The sequence below is a fragment of the Schistocerca gregaria genome, chromosome 1 (genome assembly GCF_023897955.1).
Source record: "Schistocerca gregaria isolate iqSchGreg1 chromosome 1, iqSchGreg1.2, whole genome shotgun sequence".
Lineage (NCBI taxonomy): Eukaryota > Metazoa > Arthropoda > Insecta > Orthoptera > Acrididae > Schistocerca > Schistocerca gregaria.
In genome coordinates, this window is record NC_064920.1 from 579,564,321 (window position 1) to 579,580,688 (window position 16,368).

At 39.8% G+C, this 16,368-nt stretch overlaps 1 protein-coding gene across 5 annotated transcripts in view; it reads left to right on the forward strand.

Annotated features, from left to right (window-relative positions):
• The window catches only part of LOC126356897 (calcium homeostasis endoplasmic reticulum protein), a 300,421-nt gene that overhangs the window by 40,127 nt on the left and 243,926 nt on the right, over window positions 1-16,368 (forward strand). For all 5 annotated transcript variants that reach the window (XM_050007406.1, XM_050007405.1, XM_050007408.1 and 2 more), the window contains 2 exons: window positions 5,519-5,751; window positions 8,672-8,746. In XM_050007406.1, coding sequence (XP_049863363.1) covers window positions 5,519-5,751; window positions 8,672-8,746 — 308 coding nt within the window. The remainder of the gene's footprint in view (window positions 1-5,518; window positions 5,752-8,671; window positions 8,747-16,368) is intronic.

Sequence of the window (16,368 nt, forward strand, 5' to 3'; positions counted from 1 at the left end):
ACACTGCACCTGTCCATCAAAACTAGGGAAAACCCATTAAAATAACTTTGTGACATTCTACGAAGTTTCTCTGAATTCTGGCTCTTGTAGTTAGATGTAAACAGCATATTAACACTCCAATTGCAACATATGAAATCATGGTGCACTAGAATTTGCTTCAAACGCTTGGTCATGCCACGTGATCTTACTTTTTCACAGGTCACCTGTGCAGTGTCAAAAAGCTGACAGTACGTATTGTTTAACATTTACTACTAACTAGAAATTAGACTTTTCTTATTTTCACAGGTAAGTAAATAAAATAAGCGGAAGACATACTTTTTACACATTGTAATAATATTTCCAGTTATCTTCCTGTTCACATACAATATTTTCATTTGTTTCTAAAGTTGATTTTGATTTCTTTGCGAGAACGAGCATACCTCTCTCCTCTATAAAATATCCTTCAGCCCATCGTTGTCGTGCATAAGGTCAAAAAAGCCACTTCCAAAATTAATTCTCTCTGGTTCAACTGCTGCTATCTGCTTATGATTCCTATTAAATCCTCATCACATCGTCACATTTTTCATAGAGCACACTTGTCTTTAGTAAAATCATCTTTCGACGAGCCATGCCCACACAGTTATGTATTGAAGAAAATAATAATGCGGACTTTTGTTTATAATATTAAGATAATATTAGTATATTCATTCAGTGGCAGCCAGAAGATTTTATCCAGTAACTCTACTTATTCAGGAAATTGGGGGAAAATAACCTTTTGTTAGGTTGGTACATAAGTACATAGCATTTTTGTTTTGCATGTTGGTACTTAGTTTGCTATCAGTTTATTTATTGACTGTCATTTTTGTAGTTCACTGTTGCTGTTTGAGTTTACGTATTGTCATTATGTCAAAAGGAGGTAGTGAATAGAGCTCTGGACGCTAGAAAATGGTGTGTCAAGGGGAGAAATCAGAACATTTCTGACAAAATTCTTGTGTTTGAGTTCAATAGAGGGGTGACAGCAATGGAGCCAGCCAGGAACGAGTGCACCGTGTACATGGGGATGATGTCGTTGGGCAGAGCATGACAAGAAAATGGTAAATTCTTGTTTTAAGGAGGATTGTTTTGACATTAGTGACTCTCCCTGTTCATGAAGACCTCCGAGGTTTGATGAAGATGTTTAAATGAATTAATCCACATTGGTCATTTCAGCATATTCGAGAAATGGCAATTGTGATGGACTTCGATCATTCTACCATCGGGAGACGTTTGGATGCGATGGGCAAGGTTGAAAAGCCATTCCAGGCCCAAATCTAGGGCAGGGCAAACTGGGGTATCTGCCCTGGGTGGCAGTTTCAGGAAAAAAGTGCTTAGCATCCAGCATATGTAGGTCTATCAATTATTCACATGATTTTAAAACAGATCCCAGTTGGTTTTTTGAACACATTCTTAGTTGATTTCTGAATGAATCAAAAGTTGATTTTTGAATGTGGAGTGTAGTGTACCTCCCTGTCACATCTAGAAATAAAAAACTTTCCTGCAGACAATGGGGATTGGGCTGTACAGAATGAGCCAAATAAACCCAAACAGGTGAATCCCAATTGCTGTTTGTGTATGTGGTGGACTGAGTTTGCGAATGATTAGTGTTGTTATAATTTTTAGTGAATCCATAGCTTCAGAACACCGTAGTGGAAATAAATAACCAGCAGAAATAACAGGTAGAAAGATTACACTTATCTTCTTAGTGTATCCAAGAAAACGAACTTCTGAGGGAAAATTTTTGCCAGATTGCTACACTACCAGTTGTACAGTCCCCAGTTAGTGGCCGCTTTAAGTTATGTTCTCAGAATAGTTCGGAAAACACATTGTACAAACATGTAATAACACCTTACTAAGGAATAAATGTGGGATAACTGATCCGTTGATCTGTTCTCCTAATAGCAGAGAAAACATGTTGGATGAACATGTAATAACGCCTAATCGGAGAATAAACCCAGGATAACTGATCTGTTGAGTGTGGCAGGGTTAGTAAAGTTAATTGGGGATGAAGTTTTGACAATGACAGGAATAGTTACAGAATTAGTGATGACAAGATTGATTGTTAGAATGAAGAAGGAGAAGAAATGGGGACATTACAGAAATTATGTGGTTGAATATGACGATCCATAGGTAGAATATGATGATCCCAAATTTATATAAAGATTTGATACTACAACTTTTCGATCTCGTGCTTGAGAAACTGGAGCGCATGAGTGAAATGTGAAACTATTTCCTAACATAAAATGTTTTGCTGGTAGTAGGCCTAATAGGCATTTGATATTAGTATTTATGAATTATGTTCTGTCATGTTATTTATGTAAATGAGCTACATGAAAATGGCCATTTGTGCCTAAATGGTCTTGCTTATTTAGTGTGTGTTACAATTGCTGCGATATTAAAAAGGTCTGTTTTGTTTTATCTAGCAGACAGCAACTCAACAAATGTAATCAAATCGAGAACCAAACCGATCTTGGGTACAATTTGTATTAACAGCTTTTTCAGTATGTATTAGACAATGACATTATGATTTTTCATGTAACAAAACATTTGACGAACTTTGATGAGAATAGATTCTTTTACAGAAAGAAAAGCACACTGTGTAAAGCTGTAGTAAGATAGAGAGAAAAAAAATGCTGGGACCTAAAGACTGAAGAATGTATACCGTCTTGCTTGTCTCTTGTGTTTACTGGTCTTATGTTTCCTATAGTTAATTTTATGTCGGACAAAAGAGAAAGTTATTAGCTAATAGGGAATAAAGAGTGCAAATTTTCTGAGGAGTTCTTATCCTCCCAGTCACAGAAGAGTTCTTATTATCCTGGTCACAAATAATCTCTCCCAGTAATCTTTTTTTTTTTTCCTTAAAAAAAAGGGGGGGGGGGGGGGGGGTAGGCTGTCAAACTAGCCGACTGGAAGCAGGAGAGGTGCCACAGAACATTTCAATGTCCACTGTCATGAATATAGGTTTGATGGCTTGCAATATAAAATTTACACATTTGAATACCAGTGATGTGCGATAGAAGAATGCTGTGTGAAAAGGTGTGGCACTGTGCTTTCACAAACTTAAGACCGAATAACAAGTTTTACATTCCTCGAACACATACATTTTATGTATCACTTTCTTCAGAAAGATGTGCACTACAAAATGAACATATTTTTGAAAGATTTATTTTCTATAAAATTTTTGACATCCTATCTCAAACGCTTGAGGGCGTCGGATAGCTGGGATCCCACTATCTAGTTTTTGCTCTGGTTCGGAAATATCGTAAATCTGGGGCTGCCACATGCTCTGAGCCAAAATCACAATTGGTTGGTCACATATGCATCTCTGCTTGCTCATCATCAATTGACCCGTGGACAACACTGCCCATTCCTATTATGTATTATTACTGCTGACAAGAATTGGTGTCTTTATACTAACATAAGGACAAGAAAGGAATGGCTGAGCCAAAACAAAGAAGCAACTCCCCATAGTAGCACGTGCACACGTTCATAAAAGGTAATGTTACACATCTGGTGGAACAGCAACTGTGTGATGTACTACAAATTGCTTCTCCGAGGTTTAAGCTTCACTGCTGACATTTATTGTCAACAACTCAGATGTCTTGTGGACGCAATCCAAGAATAGTGACCAGGAAGACTGCGAGAAGTGATGCTACTCCATGATAATGCCCACCTGCATTCTGCTAGACTGACAAGTTACTCTGCACCCACCTTATTCCCCTGACCTTGCACACTCAGATTTTCATCTTTCCCGCAGCTTTCAAGGGACTTCCTTTCCAGATGAAAATGTGCTCCGAACACATCTTGATGAGTTCTTTGCCTCAAAGCCAAGTGATTTCTGCAATTGCAGAATTGAAAATTATCCTGTTGTTGACAGACAGTTGTAAATGGCGAAAGAGAATATATTATTGATGGCTAAACTCTATGTCTATGTTATGTGTGTCTGTTGTGTTTATTAAATTTATAGAAAAGAACTACAAGCTTATCCACTAACCCAATATAAGCCAGTGCAACACTGTCTTCTGAAAGTGTTCACTTGTCCAAGAACACCAGTGGAATCTTTAAGAAGATCCCAGCAGAGGTATCAAAATGTTGAGCGTTGGAGAAGTGTGGAGAGGAATATGACACACCATAATGATGTGTAAGATTTTACTGTCAATGACAGTGGCCATGAAAGCCTGCAGACCTGTATGTCTTTTGTTTCTAATACCATCGACTGTGAGGGGAACTCAGTCATTAATTTTCTGTAATAATAAAAAGAGGCCTCTCAGGCATTCATTGTGATATTGGCGATTTATGAAGAAAATATTATGAATGACATTTGGGTGAAACTAAGATGTTGCACAATTCAGAACAATGTGATGTGTGTGTGATCAGACGAAGATTGGATAACAATCTAGTCACCAGTGAACTACTGCAAAAAGTGCACAAAATACTTGGAGAAAATAGACACTTCACATGATCATAATTTAACAGACCCTTTTGCTCACAATCCACAAGATTTGTTTGACACTGTAATTAACAGATTAGGTTAGCTCAAGTTTTGAGCACACATAATCCAAAATTTCTTCTCAACAATAGTAACACCCATAGAATTGGTGTCGGTCTTGTTCTTTAGTTGTATGTGGAATTGTTACAGGTGAAGAGACATGAGTTTTGTATCTAGATGTTGAGATGAAATGGTAGTATAATTGTAATAGTATCACACAAGTTGTAGATTGTCATCCTACATCCTTTCTCCCCTCTCTTTGTGCTCAGTGAAGATGAGCGCCATAGACTTTTGGGGCTATTATTAAGTGTTTGGTTGATTCTGTTTATGGAAAGAGGCACCACAGTCAATTTTACAGTTACAGTGAGGAGTTAAAAAAATAATTGGCATGTTGAGTTACAGAGTTCACCATCTGAAAATTTGAGTAGTTAGCAAGTTTGAAACGAGAATTGTTTGTTTATTTCCCATACAACCACAATTTGGTTACCAATGATCACTACCTCTTTCCCAACGTGAAAAAATGGCTTTAATTGCGGGGCTTTAAATACAGTGGGGTGCTTTGGAATTCCACCAAATCATGGGTAAGGTTTCTGGACACAGAGATGTAATTTGCATGTATACAGAAGCTAGTTCATAACTGCTATACATGCCTTAATGTTGCTTGATATTATGTTGAGAAGAAACTTAAGCTTATAACTTTAAAAAATATATATAGAGAAAGTTTGTTATATGTCCTATTGTTATCTTAATAACCACATGAAATTTATTTTCTTTAATGCTGTTATGTCTATCACACTTTCCAAAGTACCAGCATAATTCAGTGATTACTCAGTATAGTGTAGCCTTTCAGGTATGACCATTAATTATTTCCAGTGAGTATGGGGCAGTATGGAGAACCTCAGATTTAATTGAATTTTCCTTTCTAGAAGCAATCTTATGGCCTATAGTTTTTACATACATTTTTTGCCCTTAACATGCCATGTAGGTGATGTTTTATTCAGTATTTCTTTGCAGGTTCTAATGCAACAGCAGCAGGGGCAGATTGAAGAAGCTTTACGAAAGGCACAACATGATTCACTGAACCAGGCAGCTGCAGAGGCCAATATCAACTTTTCTGAATTGGATGCAGTCCTTCAGCCTATTATCGACTCTTGCACCAAAGATTCAATTTCTTCGGGAAAAGGGTGGATTCTTCAGCACTCATCTCCCCATTCGGACCATGTACTCGCACAGTACTTGCTAAAGAAGTGAGTGGTAATGTACACTGTTGCTAGTTAGCTGCAAAATATTAATTGTATGCCACATTTCAATGGGAGTTCTCTCTCTAGGGGTGGAGGTCAAGTGAAAGAGATGGCTCGTGAAATAAAACATAGTGTACGGAATTGAATGATAAGCGCAACACATTAGTGCAAATTTGGAGATTATTAGAGCTGCGTGATTTTGTGCCTTTGTAACAGTTTGAGGAACAAACATGCAATATTTTTTTTTTAATACACTGCAGAAATTTCAACCTTCTGTGACTATTAAGGGGACTGAGGAATCACCATTATCTTCTTCAGTTGGTATTAGAAAAGGGATTAAAACAGAAGAATTTATGTTTCATATCCCTACAAAGTGCTGCACCCAGGTATTTTTATGAGTTGAATGATTCCAGTCATGACTTGTTGGTGCTGTATTCATAGGATACTGTGTATTTTTGTTTATGTGAAATGCATAATTTTACATTTCTGAACATTTGAAGCAAGTTGCCGAATGTTACACTCCTGTGAAACCTTACAAGGTTCAGCTCAGTATTTGTGCAGCTTTTCTCAGCGAGTACATCTTTATAGATAACTGTATCATCTGCAAAAAGCCTGAGTTTACTATTAATATCAACTGCAAGATCTTTTATATAAAACGTGATAAAGTAAGGGTCCCAATGCACTTCCTAAGGGCACAGTTGCAGTTAACTTCTCTACTTCTATATCCTTCGATGACTGTCTATCTCAGGTAACACAGTGTGTCTTCCCTACCAAGAAATCTTCAAGTCAGACACAAATTTCACTTTATACCCATTTGACCATACTTTTGACAATAATTATAGGTGCTCTACAGAGGCAAATGCTTTTTGTAAATTGTGGAATACTGTCTGCTTAGATGTATGGTTTTTGGATGTCATGTGAGAAAAGTGTAAGATGAGTATCACATGATCGATATTTTCGGAATCCCTGCTGATAATCATGGTGGAGGTCATTCTGTTCGAGGTACCTAATTATCTTTGAGCTCAAAATATACTCTAGGATTCTACAGCAGATGAATATCAAGTATACTGGACGGTAGATTTATGGATCACTTCTGCTACTCTTATTATAGATGAGTGTGACCTCTGCTTTCTTCCAACTACTGGATACAGAGTTTTGTTCAAAGGATGCATGGTTGGTTAAAAGAGGGACTAATTCAGCCACGTAATTGGTGTAGAATCTATAAAGAGACCATTCGGACCTAGAGCTTTGTTCAGTTTTTGCTGTGTCTACTGTTTCTCATCACCACTGACACTGAAATCCATAATGCTCATTTTTGCAGTAGTGGAACAATTAAATTGGGGCCACAACACTAGACTTTCATCGGTAAAGGAACATTTGCAAATGCAGTTTTGCTACCCTCAATTTGAGTCCCTGCCTCATCTCTGGGTGTCTGGGCACTATCTTTGGAGCCACTCATCCACTAACAGCCTTTAAATATGTAGATAGTAGCTGGAAATTTAGACCTCAGTTCACACACACATAAATCACGCATGCAAACTGATCCTCCCCTCACTCACACACACACACACACACACACACACACACACACACACACACACTCTTAATATATAAGTGTATTATTTTATGTTCACTTTTGACACATTGTCTTTTATCAAAAATGTCAACAACCTTGAATGATGATAACCGAGTGTATAGTGTATATACTGATAAAACCAATGCACTGAAAATGCTCAGTTTGTGTATACAAGAACAAAATAGAGAACAAATGTGTTTTCTAACCTTTTCTCGCTGGAGAAGGAACACATAAGGATAGCAGGACTTTTTAAATAAGGATAGAACTCGAACTAGTTTAAATTTGCCTAGTTAACTGTAAGGTGGAAAATTATTATACATTTCACAATTGACTGTCATCAATTCAGCTCTAGATAAACCCTGGCCTAGACCTTTCATCTATTACATACTTCAGCAAGACTTACCAAGCAGGAAAGCGCCGGCAGACAGGCACATGAACAAAACACACAAACACACACACAGAATTACGAGCTTTCGCAACTGGCAGTTGCTTCGTCAGGAAAGAGGGAAGGAGAGGGAAAAATGAATCAATCATGTCTGCTTGTGTCTGTGTATGTGCGGATGGATATGTGTGTGTGTGTGTGCGCGAGTGTACACCTGTCCTTTTTTTCCCCTAAGGGAAGTCTTTCCGCTCCCGGGATTGGAATGACTCCTTACCCTCTCCCTTAAAACCCACATCCTTTCATTTTTCCCTCTCCTTCCCTCTTTCCTGATGAAGCAACTGCCAGTTGCGAAAGCTCGTAATTCTGTGTGTGTGTTTTGTTCATGTGCCTGTCTGCCGGCGCTTTCCCGCTTGGTAAGTCTTGGAATCTTTGTTTTTACACATCTTCTATAAGATCGTAGTCCCAGTCATTTCTTATCTTTTTGAATTCAGCGGAGGGCTTCCAACAACCACCTGTTTTTTACTATGTTTTCTGCTCATCTCCATTTCATTTTCAGCACCTTTATAGTTGTGTCTTCCACTCAATTTTTTTTTTTTAATTTTCCTCTCTGTCTTAGTAATTCTCAAAATGTGTGTCTCTATTGCTCACTTAATAACCTTTAGTTTTGGAATGGTTTTATCATTAAAAGTGCATGTCTCACAGTCATAGATTCCAAATTGGCTTTATACTCTGATTGTATATTTTCTGTTTCAGTCACATTGTGATATTCAGTTTGAAAGCTATATTTGCTTTACCAAACCCTCTCCAAGCCAATTGTACTCTTCCTTTTTTTCCTCACCTATCCGTTTTCAGTGAATGGTGTTTTGCAGATTATGTTTGAACATTTGCATTCTTGCACACTCAAAATAATTTATACTTTAGAAAGTAATGAATTTAAAGTGATTGGAATGTCTTTCTGTTGTTTCCAGAGTTATAAATCCTGCAGCTCAGTTCACTCAGAAACTACACATTATTTACTTAGTTAATGATGTGCTTCATCATTGGTGAGTATCTACTGTAAGATATTGTTACACTTGCTAATATCCAAATGTACTATATAAAATGTTATGTTTGTGTTGAATATGAGGGACATAGTTTACTGCAAAAGATGGTTTACACTTCTAGAAAATGTGAATTTATATTATGCTTCCAAGTCGCACAGGCTTGCATTCCCTTTGTTGCTAACAGCAAACTTTTAATTTCTAATGTTGTTCTCAGAATAATTTTGTCTTAGTTTATAACATATTTATACAGGGTGTAGATGTCAATTGTTTACAATTTACTACGTTGGCCTAAATTACAGCTCATGCATGCTGCTTGAGATTTTGATTACCCTCTGCTCTCTTATTCCACCACCTATTTTGTTGACATTGTTAATTTAAACTGTCCGGAGAGACAATGGGGGGAGGGGGGGGGAAGACTTATGTTAACATCATTCAAAAACTAATTATGTTTCCAGTTCAGTCTGAATTGATATTCATACCTTATGAGCACAATAGTTTTGTTGTAAAATGGCCAGACAAACAAAGCGATTTAATTGTTAAATTTATGCTGTTAAAATTTACAACATTTTGAGGTAAAATTTACACAAATATAAATTCTACATTTAGTAAATGCAGTAAGAAGTGGTTTTTAGCATTCAAAGATCATTTATCCAAAGTCTTGCATGTGTGCATTTGCTGCAACTCAGGTGGCTTTTGTAGGCCAATTTGGAGCTGTTTCCTGGCTTACTATGGCAGAAGTGTCCTGTGTCACTGTTGTATGTTGTAAACAGCTATTGCTTACACCCTCTATACTGGGTCACTGGTTGATTAGCTTTTGGACAACATCTTTCTTTAAAGTGCGTGCGTGCGTGAATTATCCTCTTGAACTGTTCCCAAGTTGTTTCTTCTTTTTGGATGCCTTAGTGGCCAACTTTGCTGCATACCCTGCTTTTTCAATGTGAACCTTGTCCAGCAATTCAAGTTCTCAGATGCAGTTTCCTCCAGGATTAATTCCCACCGTAGCACTTTCACCCTACCAATGTTACCATCATTAAAAGCAATAACAGCATCACTGACCCCCTACTTTAGTGTCTTTATTCCAACAAAGACATTTTATAGTAGGAGAGTCCATATAAGATTATTGAATGACTCATTGGGATTTTGAGTCTGACCATGCAGACACTTCTTCAGCAATCCAGGATTTGCTAGGTCTCTTTAAATAGGTTTTATAATATCCATGACTGCTGCTGATATGTAATGTTTATGGCTGTATGAACTGTTTGAGTACTGGGCATTGCAGTAATTGCACCATGAATCAAGTCCAGGAGGGCAAAGGTGGTGTACTGGTTTTTCATCAGTTGACTGTCTGTGGAAGAAGGTAGCCCATATTGCCTGCTTCATTCTCAACAAATTGTCAGTATTATTTCTAACACCCATCCCATAATACTGCTGTAGTTCATCAATCATTTTGTCTGTCAGCCTGTCTCTTATGGTTTTACCATCAGAAAGTTTCTTGTTTCTCAAACTTTGTTTCAACTTCCTCAACCTGGTGCCCATCCTCTCCTGGACAGTACCAACACATTCCAGTTTTGTGATAATCTTCCCACCACAAGGCTGAGTGGCTACTACACTGTCATATGCTTTTGAGTCTCCATCACCTAAGAACTTAGTGTAACACACTCCCCTTTGGTTCACAGTTCAATAACTGCAGAGACTTCCATACCACCACTTGTTCCTTCATAATTTCTGTGACAGATATGGCCCTCTTCTTTTCCTGATTTACACTTATAACAATGTTTGGTTAAAATCTGGAAATCTATTACCTTTCCAGTATCCAAACTGGTCACTCTAGCAATATAATTCTTAGAACTGTAGCTATGCTTCTGCCAAGTGCCATCAAAAGCTGCTGGTATATCAGTCATACCATCATTTATTTCAACAGCTTTATTTGCAGCACCCTTCATTGACTCACATGAAACAGATTTCACAGCAGCTCCAATAAATCCTGCATACTTGTCGATTTTACAAGGTGGGCGTGGCATATTTATCATGGCACACATTGTTTCTGCTGCAGTGTGTCCTTTGCCAATAGCTCTCAATCCATTAAACCACCTAACATTTACTTCAAAATAATTATCTTTACACTTACCAGAATTCCAAAATGTATGCATATATCTACAACAGGCACACTCAATAATAAGTTTCCTGGCTAGTCCATTTGATACCTCACTATCTTCATGTAAACTAACAGCCCCTCCACATATTTTACAACACACACATTCACCTAACACACTTATTAGGATGTGTAGCCAACCATTTACATCACTTATGTTTTGAGAAAACTGTTAATCACAAGATTTTATTTTAATCTTCGAAACACTAATGGATGTTTCTCTAGATACTGACAAGTGTGCCTGTATTTCATTGTAACTTTACGCGCCACATGTTGAACACAATGTTTCCCTTTATTCGAAAACCTGTTACTATGAAACCCACGTTTCTTAAAAACACTTCGTTTTGGCGTCATATTTAAAACACTCCTGGAAATTGAAATAAGAACACCGTGAATTCATTGTCCCAGGAAGGGGAAACTTTATTGACACATTCCTGGGGTCAGATACATCACATGATCACACTGACAGAACCACAGGCACATAGACACAGGCAACAGAGCATGCACAATGTCGGCACTAGTACAGTGTATATCCACCTTTCGCAGCAATGCAGGCTGCTATTCTCCCATGGAGACGATCGTAGAGATGCTGGATGTAGTCCTGTGGAACGGCTTGCCATGCCATTTCCACCTGGCACCTCAGTTGGACCAGCATTCGTGCTGGACGTGCAGACCGCGTGAGACGACGCTTCATCCGTCCCAAACATGCTCAATGGGGGACATATCTGGAGATCTTGCTGGCCAGAGTAGTTGACTTCCACCTTCTAGAGCACTTTGGGTGGCACGGGATACATGCGGACGTGCATTGTCCTGTTGGAACAGCAAGTTCCCTTGTCGGTCTAGGAATGGTAGAACGATGACGGTTTGGATGTAGCGTGCACTATTCAGTGTCCCCTCGACGATCACCAGAGGTGTACGGCCAGTGTAGGAGATCGCTCCCCACACCATGATGCCGGGTGTTGGCCGTGTGTGCCTTGGTCATATGCAGTCCTGATTGTGGCGCTCACCTGCACGGCGCCAAACACGCATACGACCATCATTGGCACCAAGGCAGAAGCGACTCTCATCGCTGAAGACGACACGTCTCCATTCGTCCCTCCATTCACGCCTGTCGCGACACCACTGGAGGCGGGCTGCACGATGTTGGGGCGTGAGCGGAAGACAGCCTAACGGTGTGCGGGACCGTAGCCCAGCTTCATGGAGACGGTTGCGAATGGTCCTCGCCAATACCCTAGGAGCAACAGTGTCCCTAATTTGCTGGGAAGTGGTTGTGCGGTCCCCTACGGCACTGCATAGTATCCTACAGTCTTGGCGTGCATCCGTGCGTCGCTGCGGTCTGATCCCAGGTCGACGGGCACGTGCACCACTGGTGACAACATCGATGTACTGTGGAGACCTCACGCCCCACGTGTTGAGCAATTCGGCGGTACGTCCACCCGGCCTCCCGCATGCCCACTATACGCCCTCGCTCAAAGTCCGTCAACTGCACATACGGTTCACGTCCACGCTGTCGCGGCATGCTACCAGTGTTAAAGACTGCGATGGAGCTTCGTATGCCACGGCAAACTGGTTGACACTGACGGCGGCGGTGCACAAATGCTGCGCAGCTAGCGCCATTCGACGGCCAACACTGCGGTTCCTGGTGTGTCCACTGTGCCGTGCGTGTGATCATTGCTTGTACAGCCCTCTTGCAGTGTCCGGAGCAAGTATGGTGGGTCTGACACACCGGTGTCAATGTGTACATTTTTCCATTTCCAGGAGTGTATTTTGAGAGATTTGACAATCTATTCGTCACTTTTCCTTGGAAAAAACATTAGCACTTTGACATACATCGCGTGTTTATACTATGAAACGATATGATACTGTTTTTGACAGTGCTAGCAGTACAAACACATAATTTAACCTTTAGAATACAGCAATCCACAGCCTTGTAAATAAAAAATTACCGATTTCATTAGGTCTTGAAGTAACGCACGTAAAAATTTTAACATTTTCAACCGGTGTAGATTATATTTAAAAAAATAAAATAAAATACTACCCATGTGAGTTTATAAGTGAACTATATATCATTTTATTCAAAAAATTACAAATTTTATATTGAGAAAAAAATCCGAAAATGTGAAAAAAAATTCCATTCTAACTCCCCTTAAATGTCTTATCCTTGCACACTATCTCTTTTTGTTTTTAAGAGCTGCGACCTATTCTCATGCAGATGTTGTTTGCCAGATTGAATTTTATGTTACCATGGAGGATAATTTGAAGGATAATTCATTTATAAATTGTAGCTATGTCACCATGCACTTTGCATTAGAGGCTCTGCAGTAGTACAAAATACTTGCCAGCTTAAGTTACTCCCCATTCAGTAACTGTTGTCTTGCAATATGATGAGTGACTATGTCAGAAAAAGTCCCTACACTGACAATGTCACCTGCAGTTACAGGGTCCCCAAAAAAACTGGGCTGAGATGTGAGACTACGGTCTTCATATCACATTACTTGGAGGCACAAGCGTTCCCTGTAGTTTAGATGCTTAATTGGTGGAGAGTGACTGTTTACACTTGGGTCATGTTTGTCGAAATTCACACACTGCTCTAGTCACATACTTTGCTCTTCGCACAATATCTGGTGGTTGTGACTACAGTGTGTAGGTCATGGAAATTAATGAGTATGTCACGGTATGTTCCACGTTGGTGTCTGCTTCAGCAGTGTCATATTCCGTATAAAGACTTTCTTAGAGAAGCTTCGTAAAAAGTGCTGTTGCTGTCTCTTGACTGTTGGCTGTACTTGAAAATGCCCGAGCAGCACACTGTGTCTTTCATTTAGTGGTTTATAAAAGTAACACTGTGTCTTTCATTTAGTGGTTTATAAAAATAAACTAGTTGTATGTATCTTATTTTTCATCAAACATAATTTTGTGATAGTATGTACACTTAAGGCTATTTTGCTCTCACTCATTGTCTAAGCTATCTACAGTCACAGCAAATGAATATAATTGTTGCTTGTAACTTCCCACTTATTTATTTTAGATCCATTCAACAAGTTAGGTGAATTACTGTCAACAACTTTTCAGTTATGCTTTGCACTGTTATTTTGAGCTCACTCTCTTCATAAATGCTCAAGTTGTGTATTCTGTTTTTGTTTTTATGGATATTTTCTTTGCCATCTTCCTAATCAAAAACAGTCAAATTTTGTTACTTGTCTTCTTATTTTTGATGATGGTGTTTACAGGTATTTAAAATGTCTTATGTGGTACTTATTTTGTGTATGTTCATATTTTCAGTTGGATACTACACAGTGCCCTTTATAAACCATTTATTCAAGTGGTGGTAGATTTAATTTCTATACACGTAATTGCTGAAGCAATATTTGAGTTACACTATGCTAACTTTATGTAGTTTAATTCAGGAAATGATTCCTTTTACAAAGTACTATAGCTTCAATTCTTCCAAATTTTAAATTGCTAAGTGACTTATGTTACTGAAACTTTAATGAGTCTCATTATAAATGGAACACCCAAGAGGCAAGATCTCATCAGAGTAGACATAGGTAGTCAACAGTAATATTGGCAGTATCCTCGCCTTTAATAATACCTTGGAACCTCCTGTAATAATCATTGTGCCCATAGGGGCCAGATGTGTGTCCTGGATAGCACAACACTGCCACCACTATCCTATGGTGGTCCTGTAATGTAATTGTTCACCAGAAGTACTGGAAGCTGATGTATCCTGCATGACCATCACTGTTTTGAAACTGGTAACATGAGTAAGCAGACTATGTTCCTCAGCCATCATTGTTGGTAACTGGTGGTTTCAGTTCCACAGAGGCACGTAAACAGATTTTCAGCCACAAAATAATAGGAGACTTGAACAGATTGTCCACTACAAACGCTGCATCAGGCCTATGGACGCCTGCCGAGATGAGCCTTAAATAAGGCGGACTGAGAAACTTTCGCCTCTGCTGTCACCATTGAATCTCCCCCATGCGGGAACATCGATGTGAAGGTTGAACATGCGACTACAACAATTCTTTTTGCAGCAGAAAACGCAGCCTCTCGCTCTTTAGGAGCTTCAGCGAGCTCTACAGCGGCATAAGTGGTACCCTTTTCCGGAGCAACTCATAGCCTTTAAACAGCTCCGTGCTTGCATTTTCCACCATGTCTAATGACAGAAGCAGGAGTGTTGAGGGAGATACGTCTCAACCCTTGGGTTCCGTATGTTACCTTCCCAAGTCTGGGCAAGGATCTAATGTTTTTTCGTGTACCAGAACCCAACAGGTGTTCCCGATGTTAACATAAATGGCTTGTTATCTACAGACGCAACCACGATTGCCGAGCACTTTGCTGAGCACTATGCTCGAGCCTCTTCATCAGAGAATTATCCTTGACCTTTTCACACTCTCAAATGATGGCTGGAAGGGAAAGTCCTCTTGTTCACTACATGCTACAATGAATCCTGTAACGCCCCATTTATGGAGTGGGAGCTTCTCAGTGCCCTCGCACATTTCCCCTACACTGTTCCTGGGCCAGATTGGATCCACAGTCATATGATTAAACATCTCTCATCTGACTACAAGCGACATCTCCTCGTCATCTTCAACCGGATCAGGTGCAATAGCGTCTTTCCATCGCATTTACAGGCGAGCACCATCATTCTGGTGCTGAAACCCAGTAAAAACCCTCTTGATGTGTATAGCTATTGGCTCATAAGCCTCACCAACATTCTTCGTATGCTGCTGGAATGTATGGTGTGTCAGCAGTTGGTTTGGGTCCTGGAGTCACGTGGCCTACTGGCTCCATGTCAGGGTGGCTTCCATCAGGGTCGCTCTACCACTGATAATCTTGTGTCCCTCGAGTCTGCCATCCAAACAGACTTTTCCAGACCTGGTTACCGTCTTTTTTTATTTATGAAAAGCGTATGACATGACCTGGTAACATCATATCCTTGCCACATAGCCAAGTGTGGTTTCCGAGGCCCGCTCCCGATTTTTATCTAAAATCTCCTGTTGCTTCGTACTTTTCATGTCGATTTTGGTGCCTCCCATAGTCCCCCCAATATCCGGGAGATGGGTTCCCTAGTGCTCTGTGTTGAATGTATCTCTATTTTTAGTGGCTCTTAACGGTCTAGCAGCAGCTGTAGGGCCGTCCGTCTCACCCTTTCTATATGCAGATGACTTCTGCATTTCGTACTGCTCCACCAGTACTGGTGTTACTGAGCGGCATCTACTGGGAGCCATCCACAAGGGGCAGTCATGGACTCTAGCCCACAGTTTCCAGTTTTCGGCCGCAAAGTCATGTTTTACGTACTTATGTCAGTGTCGTATTGTTCATGCGGAACCAGAACTTTACCATAATGACAAACCACTCACTGTAGTGAAAGTGCTGGCAGCACCTCAATGCCCTCCACTGCCTGAGCAACACCAACTGGGGTGCAAATCACTCTACACTGTGCAGCTCTACGGAGCCCTTGTTCAAT